Genomic DNA, 11,404 nt, shown 5'->3' on the forward strand with positions numbered 1-11,404 from the left:
TGATCCCAGTGACCTGGCTCATATTAATGAACACAAGTGTTTTGGTGTGTGTGCGTGCAAGTGTGGGTGTGAACAGAGTAAAGCTTGGGGGGAGGCAGAACTTGCTCTTTGTTTGAGTTACTACGGCGTGCAGAGATGATAGACAAAGTCAATGGACTGTATGAGCCGCAGCCGGTCATGGTCAACAGCTAAGCATGAAGGCACTGACAGATTGACTGAGGTCAGAGGAAGAGAGGGAAGAGAGGAGAGCAACGAGAAAGCTTTTCCAGACATCAAGACAAAAACAATATTCAATACTCTTACATTAATGTTTTCTTTGTGCGTGTTAAAGGTCTTACACTCAGTTATCACTTATCGCTGCAGTTCCTCTTCAGGTTTTCGTAGCGTTTCTGCATCTTTCAGCTAATTGTTTTAGTCTTGCGGCTTTACGGTTTTGGTTCACTTTTACAGCTCTCATCAGCTTCACTTCACAGGATGCAGCTCCGTGAAGCCCACTGAAAAAAAAACAAGCATACAGAGAAAGTTAGCAACTAGCTCAGGAACCTACATGAGCCACAATATTAAAACCACCTGCCTGATGTTGTATAGGGCCTTGAAATACCACCAAAGCAGTTCTGACCCTGTAATGGACATGGGTCAGAGCTGGGTGTTCCGTTTTGCCTGGATGCACCGTGAAGTTGGCATTGGATCCTTTGCGTCCTGTGGGTTGCAGAGTCTGGTTTAGGCTTGTTTTGGCCCCCATGGATGCTAGATCAAATTGATATCTACAGAGTTTAGAGTCTGGGTCAATGCCTTGGGCTCTTTGTCGTGTTCCTGAGGAGTTTGCATTGTGGCAGGATGCATTGTCCTGCAGGGGGGGGAGGCTGCTGGCGTCTGGGAGTGCTGTTGCCATGGTGGGAGGGGGGTGTGCGCTTGGTCAGCAACAATGTTTAGGTAGGTGGTACGTGTCAAAGTAACAGCCACATGAATGCCACCAGCCAAAGTTTCCCAGCACAACATTGAATTGTAACGAGATGATCAATGGTTTTCACTTCACCTGTCAGCGGTTTTATTGTTGTGGCTGATGAGCGTAGTGGATCATTTAGGAGCTTTTTAGAGCCGAGTACTTCCCAGGAAGCTGGTGGGTATCAAACAGGACAACAATCAGGGGATACAATCACCATAAATCCAAATAAGCAATAATATGTGTTTTGAGTGGCCAAATAATAAATTGTTTGCAACGTGTATTTCAAAAGAAGTCTGTCCACTCTGTTTTCTCTGCTCTCATGTGGCCAAAAAACTAGCTAATGAAAGTTTAAGAATCTATTTCACAGGCTTTGTGTAACACAAAGCATCTTGCTGTATTTGAACATTTTTTTTTCCTTTTTTCCTTTTTTGCATGTTTGACATCTGAGCCGTTCTCAGGTTTCACTCAGATTCATGGGCTGGTGTTAGGGATGCTCTGTCAACGTGAGGAATGCCTCGACTGCTACATTTCCCAACAGGGACGCACTCTTTCTGCCAAACATGCACCTGCACGAACAGATCCCTGAGAGACACAAAAGATCACCTCATCACCAGCATGAAGAATATCAGCAGTGACAAAAAACTGGCTCAAACACCCGAGACAACATTCAAGAAATGGCTGCCAAACCTTTCATCCGCTCCTCCTCGCGCGTCCTGCTTTCAGCCTCACTCACACGAAGGCCCTTCTTCATTTGAAAGATAATTGTAAATGAATAAATAATTGAGTGAAAAATGAGGTTGCAGGAGGAATGTGAGGGAGTAAAAAAAAAATGCACGAGGGAGCCTCAGAGCAGGAGGGGAGGTCGGCTGGTAACAATGTGGTTGAGAAAGGGTTTGAGAGGGACCCTCTGAATGGACATTTGCACGAAAATAGACTGTGCCTGTCAGACCCACCGCCATGACGCAGGGCTAGACTACAATGGAAGTAGCAGTCTTTTGGAATAAGTCTTGGAATCTTTCTTCCCCCTGTTTTCCTTTAGCTTTTCTCATGCACACAACCACCCACCATACTTGCTCTTTTGCATCTTTGCAAACCGGTTTCCTCTTAACCTTTTTAGAGATCCCTACCTCGTGATTGTTTTGTTTATTCTGCATGTAACTGGCCTTTTCTGTAGCACTTTAAGAGAGTAGCTCAATATGCTCTTCAAAACTGTGCTTGACTAATAAAAAAATAAAAACTCTATCTAAACAATGTCTGGGTGTTTTTGTTTTTTTGAGCACACAAAAGGAGAAGATTCTGCACCCCGTGGAGTCCTGGGAACTTTGATGAAGACAAATCGATTTGACTTAGCCTAAATCCTTTAATCTAACAAATTTGTGTAATAGAGAGTTTTACAGTCTGCACAAGACCACACACCTTTGACATTTCGAGTTTCAGTTCAGAAGAAGAACAACAAAAAAGAACAAATAGTGCAAAAGAATGGCGGCCTCCCCTTTAGAACTGCAGGAGCAAGATGCAAACACAACACTAATATATGTCATCAAAGTTTTCTTTTTCGCAAACAGACAGGCACAATTAGCGGATAAGGAGCAACATTTTGCATGCAGATCTTTCTGATTCCTGTTGCTGACTTTCTTGTTCATTTGTTCCCTGACAGGTACAGTATAGCATGTCGAGTTTAGCAAAACTCATTTACCCGACACAGAAGCTGATGTTTCTACAAGCAACCATTTTCAAATGCAACATTGATTCTTGCAGCTTGAGGAGAACAAAAGAGATTTCAAAAAAGCAAGTCGAAACATATAATCGTCAGTAACTGTGTGGCTTAAGTTAATTTCATTTGCCCCTACCACACTCAATGCTGTTTGGTTGCAGCTTTTTTCTTGTTGTTGTGTCTTTATACTTGTTCCTCGGCATCATTTAAAATGCATTTCAAGTAAATCTAGTCATTCCAATAAGATCCTTACTGTGTGCTTTTTTTGTTTCTTGTGGAAAGTCCATGGGCTTTACTGGTCTTTCCTCAAACACTACACAGACACACACTTAAACACACATTCACCCCTGCTGTTCCCACTCCGGCCTCCCTGTGAATGAGGACTGCAGAACAGAGGTTGGCAGCGGTCTTCAGGACTACGGATGCTTATCAGAAAGGCTTACAAATCCCCCCCGATGCTCCTGATATGGAGGACAATGGGTATGCGTGCGTAGTGGGAGCTCTCTTTAAAGCCTCATTGAAACTTGACTTCACTTCTTTGCTCTTTAATGAGGTCAGAGTAGCCTGCTGGCTGTATTTCATCACTGAGTACAAGGCATACAGTCATAATAAACTTTAGTTGGGTGACCTGTACAAGTCAGCGATATCGCCTTCTTATGAAAGCATGCTGGACACACTGTACCTGGTTAAGTCAATATTTCACTCATTGAACATGACATCAAAAGACGGAATTTCCTCTCGGCTCAATCAAAGTATATTATCATGATTCGTCAAAGCAAACATCGTCCATCAGTGCATTCCGACAACAAATGCCACAGTTTCTGCTCCTTTTTGTCATCCTGTCTTTGTACTGAACTTGGGGTTAATTGCCCTGGTGGGAGCAGCTGTGAGGCCACCAGAGTTGCAGGTGAGCTTTCAGTAAACACATGAGCCTCCCACGCAGCTTTGTCCTGCGTCCAAAGAATGTTCATGCATTGAGACTGAATAAGGCTCAAACAATATAGAAACAACAAATTGGTGTCGTTTAAGGACAAGGATCACATTGCTAAAAAAAATTACTTCTTCCAGCCCAAATTTGGTCTGACTGATGAAAATGGTTCTAAATACCAGAAAATGGCATTGGATCGAACCAGAGACTCAACCGTCGGAGGGTGTTTTCAGTTTCCACTGTCGTTGAATGTTGGGTTTAACCCGTTTGTTGGTTTCGGGTGGAAGCAGACACTGTGGATGTGGTTTACTGGATGTCTGAAACTTGGTTTCATTTTGAGGTAACCGGGTGGGGCGTTGTAGGGATCTGCCCTGTGGTTTAATTTGAATATTTTTTCTGTATATTAGACTTGTTATACATTTATGTCACATTAGTGATTTGCAGGTGGGTAAACAGTAAAAATCCATCATTATTCGTAGACTTAGTGTAAAATGTACACCACAGAATAATATAATTTGACTCCCTTTTATCTACTATATTACCTTTTCTACTGTTGCCATACATTAGAATATATGCTTTGTAGAATATGCAATGTTGATAATGATATTATTCTATGGCTCTAATATTAAGTTATTCCCAGAAAGGGTCTGAGGAAGGGTAATTTCATAGAAAAAAACATCCCCCTAGTTTATGTTCAGATATCACTACATCAAAAAAGTAAATAAGGATTCAAAAAACAACAAAACCAAAAATCATTCATATAAAAACACTTGTGCAGAATCTAAACATAAAGTGTATTTTCTTAAATTTGCATGTATTGTGCAACATCATTGCATTTTTCTTGCATCACAATCAGAAATATTTTATTGATCCCTGAGCTGAAATTGATAAATACACTGAGAATGATAGCTACTTTACTAAAAGCTTTATTTTGCTAATAAGAATTGATAAATGATCTTAAATACTGGCATTCTTTAAATAGAATAACAACACACATGCTTAGACCTGTATGCCACATGGAAAGTGAATGCTGCATGAAATGGTTTGTTTAGCCACATTTCTGAAGTTTAAATATACTATTTAGTTGCATTAGAGCAATTTTCCCCAAAACCTAATACAGTAGAAGACTAGAATAAGAGCATCTCCTATATTTGCAGTGCAGTGTGTGCCCACAGACTGTGTGTGTGTGTGCCACGCTGAACACGTGAACAATCCTACACGCCGTATAAAAACAACTTGCACGAAGTAACACAGCACGTTCACCAATGTGGCATGGAACTTTTATTCAATATTCATGGTGCGTTTGAAGCAGGAAATTCCGCATTTTCTCTTTTTTTTTTTCTTGGCCCGAAACTCACTTAGTCGTTTGGTGTTTGTTGAACGCCTGAGGTGATGCCATGTCAATACGCAGCGCTGCTAGGACCAGCCTTGGAGGCGTAGCTCTTCGGAGTATCAGCAAGTGCAGAACAAGGAACAGATTCACATTCATCCAAAGGAGGCGGAGGGAAACGCAGGCAAGTTTCTCGTGCGGTGGAGCCGAAGTTATCCTTCCAACATCAAACCTAATCGCAAACAAATCTGTTCTTCCAAACAGAAGAGGAGATTCCAGAGGGAACAGGTAAGCTGCTTCATGGAGCTGTTGTGAGGGTAGTTTTATTTCGTCTTTCTAACACTTCTTTGAAGATAAGATGCTTGGCATGCGATTCTAACTGCTCACTCTTTGTACAAACATAGTTAAAGGAATTGCATTTTATCATTTAAAAAAGTATTTTTTTTTTTTATTACAAATACCAAACGGTGTAGAAATACATGCTGGATAATGTTCAAGAAAAAGGAAACGTAAATTCAGGAAAATTTCAGCAACCTTATCGTCATTTTGGTTGCTTTTCATCTTTCCAGAGTGTGTGCCCTGTTTAATTGCCCCCTCCCCATTCAAACCCCGAGTCAGGCTTCTGTGTACCCAGCTCAGATCTGATAACAGAAGTTTGTTTCCAGGCTGATATAAATCAACAATGACAACAATAACACTGGATGTGTTTGCCGTCAGCAGCAGTCTGGGATCTTTCGTTGGATTTGGCGCTTGTGCGTCATTACGCACAAAGCAACACTTTTTTTTTGCTGTTAATCTACGCGGAAACATCATGTCCTGTTTTAAAAAAGGTTTTTATCCCACACTAAAGCCGGTAGATCGAGACTGACAGGAGAAACTTCTGACAAACATGCTGCACCTGCACTGCTCTTGTCCGCGACATTTGCACATGAAAATGGCTTTCAGTCGCTTTCATTTTCTGTGTATTGAGAAACAAAAGACGTTTTCGCCTAATTTGTAACTGGATGCTCTCGGACCGCAGAGGGAAGAAAGAGAGAGATACAGTAGGAGATACAGTGAAACAGAGCCAGGGATGGGCTTCATGTCTTATCTGATGGTGTGGGTGTTAAAAGGTTAATTAGCTTGAAGCCTGTGGGCTACCTGGCACCTCCAGGTGTTTTCCATATAATATAAGGGGAATTAGACAGAAACTATTGTTAGGGATTATCTCTGCTTAGAAAATCCCCCCATTAGAATGAGTAGCACTGCCGGGTGTCTCCAAATAATTGAAAGTAAAATTAAATGTGAGGCATCAGACATCTCTTCAAACAGCTTTATCAGGCTGCCTGTAGTGTTTTTTGGTATTAGTAGTGTTAAAGTTCAAGAAAAAGTAGTGCTACTGAATATTGATATCATCCATTTTGGGTACGTATCCTGCATTTAAAGTTAGTAACATACAGCAGTGTTTATCAGATCTATTTAAAGAAAAAAATAATCCTTGGATCTATTTTTATGACTGTATATGTGATTTTACATTGTGTGAACTATAATAGATACAATAACCACATTGAAATGTCTGTTTTTGGGTTATCTGGTGTATTGAATAGCCGAAAAACTTCATCATGTTACTGGAAAAATCATTCAAAAATCTAATCACATACTTCCATAAGCAGTTTTCCTAATTAATTTGCAAAATTGCCCCAATAGCAGCAGTCATTTTGCCATACCGTTTATAGCAAAATGACTGCTGGATTACATATTTATATGATCTCATGATAAGTTGTCATATCAACCAACCGCAGTTCGTGAGAATGCTACATTTCTGCGTATTAGGTGATCATTTAAGTCTTATTACACTTGGATAAGCATGTAAAGAACATGTCATGTTGATTTTAACTACTTCAGATACTGTTTATTTATTTAATCTGCAGCTATTTCTTATTTTTACAAGCAAACAGGCAAAGTAACCCGCAGCAGTAGCAGCTGAATAAATGAAAAAGTGAAATATTTGCTTCTGATCCGTCATGCAGCTGAAGTATAAAGAGGTAAAAAAAAAAAATGGAAAAAACACAGTTAAAGTGATTGCAGATACCAGAGGCAGACACGACCTTCACCAGACAGCTGCACATCTTAACATGTTCCAGGTGTTCTTGTATATACTTATTTTCATCTTGCCCTTTTCTTTCATCATCATCTGTGACTTTGTGCCAATTATCCCGTGTGCAGCACAAGTCTCCTACGCAGACAGATGTCTGATGTGGTCACATTTCACTGCTCTCTGGCGTGCTGTGTCAGGCCAGTGGTCGGTGACCCTCGTTTTAACCGTGTTTGGACCATTTTGCAGGCGTCAAGCCTCCCCGCTGATCCATGCGCACAATTCACTCCACGGGTGTACGAGTCAGTCAGGGGCAACAGTCGGGTTAAACCAGTCGTGTTCTTGGTTTTGATCTATCACCTTTCACCTCTGATCTTTCACACTGTGGCAAGCTGACAGTTAGCTGAGAGAGACATCACAGAACTGCGAATACAGGCCATGCAGGGGTGAACATGTCAGTGGTCCATCAAGCTCCAAAGAATCTTGCCTCTTATTAGCATGCCAGTGTGCGCTCCACTGCTACTTCTCTAATCTGTCACTTCACTCTCTGCATACATGCACCCCGAATTTATAATTGTGCGCATGTGTTCCTGTGTTATAAGATTCAGATGTTGTAAAAATGACGTACTGGAGGTTATGAGCAGCCTTTGTCTTTGATCATCTGGGTGGTGACAAGTGATCTCTTGCCCTCTCTTTGCTTGCTTCATGAATAGAAAAGAAACATGGAATTCATTTTTTTTTTTTTAAACATAACAAGCATGTTGAGGAGAAAAAAATCTTTAAAGTGGCATCAGGTTTCCCACCCTGACCAGTGCTTTATCTTGGAATGCCCGGAACGCTCCGGAAATACACCCTGTTTGGATTTCTCGAACCCACTTCCTCATGTCTAATCTGCACTCTGTGCTTGTAGAGCTAATGTAAACATTTATTGTGCTGCCCCTGACTGGCCATCAATCACAGAAAACTCCACCGTTTGTGACACGATAACAGAGCGCCTCTATTAACTCATGAAAGCAGTGTTTTAACAAGTTAACCGCATTAAGATTCTTTAGGATCTGGTGGCATACCACAAGTGGGTTTATGTTTTATTAGCTCATGCAGTCCACATGCGTAAAACAAGCCATGCTTTATGCAACAGAAAATTGCCTTTTTAAATATAATACCAGGAGGTTACATGAAAAACTGTGAGCATTTGGCAGTCGGATCTCTGTCAAGATAAATGTGTGTTACAAAAAAATGATGATTTAATGTCATGTTTTTACAGGATCTCTCCCAGTCAGAGGCGGTGTGTGTTACCTCCCAGTGGTCTGTGGTCCTCTCCGAGCGCTGAAAAATGAGTCTAAGCACCAGTGAGCTGGAGGACCTGTGGGAGTCGTTCGGGGACCTCAACTTCTCGGAGACATTTAGCAACATATCAAGTGTGGACACAATGGTGTGTGCAACGGCGTTCAACCGCACCGCCCTGCTGTACTCCATGTGTGTCCTCTACACCTTCATCTTAATCGTCGGCCTGGCTGCTAATGCTCTGGTCCTCTGGGTTAACATCCGCGCGCAGAGAGACTCCACCCCTCGCCACGAGACGCACATGTACATCGCTCACCTGGCAGTTGCGGATCTGTGTGTGTGCGCAACCCTGCCTGTGTGGGTGAGCTCCCTGGCCCAGCATGGCCACTGGCCTTTTGGTGAAGTGGCGTGTAAACTCACGCACCTGCTTTTTTCCGTCAACCTCTTCGGCAGCATCTTTTTCCTGGCCTGCATGAGCGTGGACCGCTATCTGAGCGTGACGCGGCACGGAGATGAGGGGAGTGCGCGCAGGAAGCTGATCCGCCGTGGTGCTTGTGTTGGGGTTTGGCTTCTGGCGTTGGTGGCCTCCCTGCCAGACACCTACTTCCTGCGTACTGTGAAGTCAACACACGGGGACACCATGCTGTGCAGGCCTGTGTACCCAGAGGAAAACCCCAGGGAGTGGATGGTGGGAGTGCAGCTGAGCTTCATCCTGCTGGGCTTTGTCCTCCCCTTCCCTGTCATTGCAGTGTTTTATGCCCTGCTGGCCCAAGCCTTCAACCACTCCTCCTCCTCTTCTTCGTCCTCCCCAGTAGAGCAGGAACGTCGCGTGAGCCGCAGGGTCATCCTTGCCTACATTGTGATTTTTCTGGCCTGCTGGGGGCCCTACCACGGCGTCCTCCTGGTTGATGCCCTGTCGCAGCTGGGTCTGGTGCCACTGACCTGTGGCTTGGAGAACGTAATCTATGTGTCCTTACACCTTACCCAGTGCCTGTCCTTGCTCCACTGCTGTTTCAACCCCATCCTCTACAACTTCATCAACAGAAACTACCGCTACGACCTCATGAAGGCCTTTATTTTTAAGTACTCAACTAGGACAGGCTTGGCGCGTCTCATCGAGGCTTCCAACATGTCTGAGACTGAATACTCTGCTGTCGCTGTAGAAAACCCACCGCAGATATGAACATTACAAAACTCAATAAGCATTTTTTGAAATATTTAAATGATTCTAATGCAATATATACTCATGTTAGAGCTGATTTGCTCAGTCTACTATCATGTTTGACATTAGATGACAAGAAAAGAAGAGAAGAAAAGCCAATCCAGCGTCCTTTTCACCGAAAATTGCTTGAGTGAATGAAAAGCTTGAACACTGCAAAAACGTTAACTCTGGTGGACTGATTGAAAAGCACTTAGAAAGCAATTTCATTGTAACAGCTGATACTGAAATCGTAAAAATGTAGTCACTCTAGTTGTAAAGCCAAAACAGTGACAGTGTGAAATTATTGCCATTACTGTGTATGTAGGATTGTATTGTGCGTGTATGCGTGTGTTTGTGTGTGTGATGTGCAATGTACAGTGATAGCATCAGCAGGATATTATTGTTAATCTCTTTGTATCTAGTTGTATTTATATACATTTAAGCTGTTTCGCCTCTTTAATGTTGTAATGCAAAGTCTTCACACACTGATGTCTGCTCAGTGCTCCACTTCCTACAATGCTGCCTCATCGTCACAGTTGAGCCACTGACTGGCTCAGTGTTTTAGTCCTGCTGTCTCATTTTCAATCGTAACCTCACGTCGCATCAGCTGAACCCTTCAGACAGAGCATATGAATTGATTCTGGTTTTAAAATCATGAAAAAAAATGTTTAAATACACGTATTTTTTAGACTTGAGTGGGAGGATTAATACCACTCTCGTGTCTGTAAACTAAACTACAGAAAGCTGCTCCTCAGCTTCTCTTAGCCTACCAGCCTACTTGGTGGTCTAAATATTTCCAAACACTGTCTGGAGGTTTCAACTGGGACTACTGAGCTTAAAGAGCAGATACATGTAGCTCCTCATTTTTCTGAAAGGTATTTTATGACGTTATACCGTATGTTGTATTATCTCTGTATCTTGTGCGAGTAAAGGATGCACATGTGGTATTGATTCTGCTGCGCCGTTGCATACGACACAGACGGCAAAAACTTTATGACCAAATAACATGAATGAATAGCTTTACTCCTCTCGTGTAGGCAGCAGCCGTGGTTTGCAACACCCAAGTGTTTATTAGAGACCAAATAACAAAAAAAAAAAGAACACACCAGTGCATTACCTTAGAGTTGTGTCTGCGCGTGAGTGGGCCGAAGCTCGTCACCAAAAGATGACGTTGTATGTGTCATGAACGTTACAGTTTACTCACTGTCTGTTGTAGAAAGCAGAAAGTTATTATGATGTGCTGACATAAATCACAGTGTGTCACGTGATGGGTTACACATGTATGCTTTTACACTGAAAAGATTTCAAGTTGCGATTAGAAAAGAGTGGAGACACAAACATGTGTCTACAAGACCAGAGGCATTCCTTTGACATTGTAATGTGTAACATGTTTTGTCATTTATTAAATATAGAGAAAATGTTTCACCTCAGGGACTTCTTTGGTTTTTGTCAAAATAATCTCAAACTTAATATCCTCCAGACCAGATCCCTGAAATACAGATTTTCTTTCATAGAAAAAAAAAAAATTTGTTGGAACGAGTTTCAGAGAAGGTTTTGCTATTCAACTCGACTCACTGAATTCCTGCAGAAAGCATGAAGCTTCAGCTAAAACAAGTCAGTATCACTTTCTGTGGTTTATCACAGCTGTCATGTCAAAGATACACTCAAACGGAGGCAAGTCATGGGTCACTTAAGGAGCACTGGGTGGGCTTTTGGGAAAAGAGAATACATATTTTTAAATTATTGTCACTCTAAGACAGCAAGGGAAAAAACAGATGTTTTTTTTTGCCACTTTGATGGAACAGGAGTCAGACAGATGTTTTTTTGAGGGTCAGACGAGGAGACTGACATCAGTTTGTGTGTGTTTTCTCTTTTCTTCAGAACAAAGATGAAATAATTTGGCACCATCAAAAATGCCAACAGGCCC

General features: G+C 42.1%; 1 protein-coding gene across 1 annotated transcript; it reads left to right on the plus strand.

Annotated features, from left to right (window-relative positions):
- The first annotated feature begins 5,089 nt into the window (after positions 1-5,089).
- LOC103352917 (atypical chemokine receptor 3) lies at positions 5,090-10,907 on the plus strand. Its single transcript, XM_008275623.1, has 2 exons — positions 5,090-5,206; positions 8,257-10,907. The coding sequence occupies exon 2, from the start codon at positions 8,326-8,328 to the stop codon at positions 9,457-9,459; it is 1,134 nt and encodes a 377-aa protein (XP_008273845.1). The 5' UTR covers positions 5,090-5,206; positions 8,257-8,325; the 3' UTR covers positions 9,460-10,907.
- The last annotated feature ends 497 nt before the right edge of the window (positions 10,908-11,404 follow it).

This window comes from Stegastes partitus, unplaced genomic scaffold, assembly GCF_000690725.1.
Source record: "Stegastes partitus isolate 25-593 unplaced genomic scaffold, Stegastes_partitus-1.0.2 Scaffold56, whole genome shotgun sequence".
Lineage (NCBI taxonomy): Eukaryota > Metazoa > Chordata > Actinopteri > Pomacentridae > Stegastes > Stegastes partitus.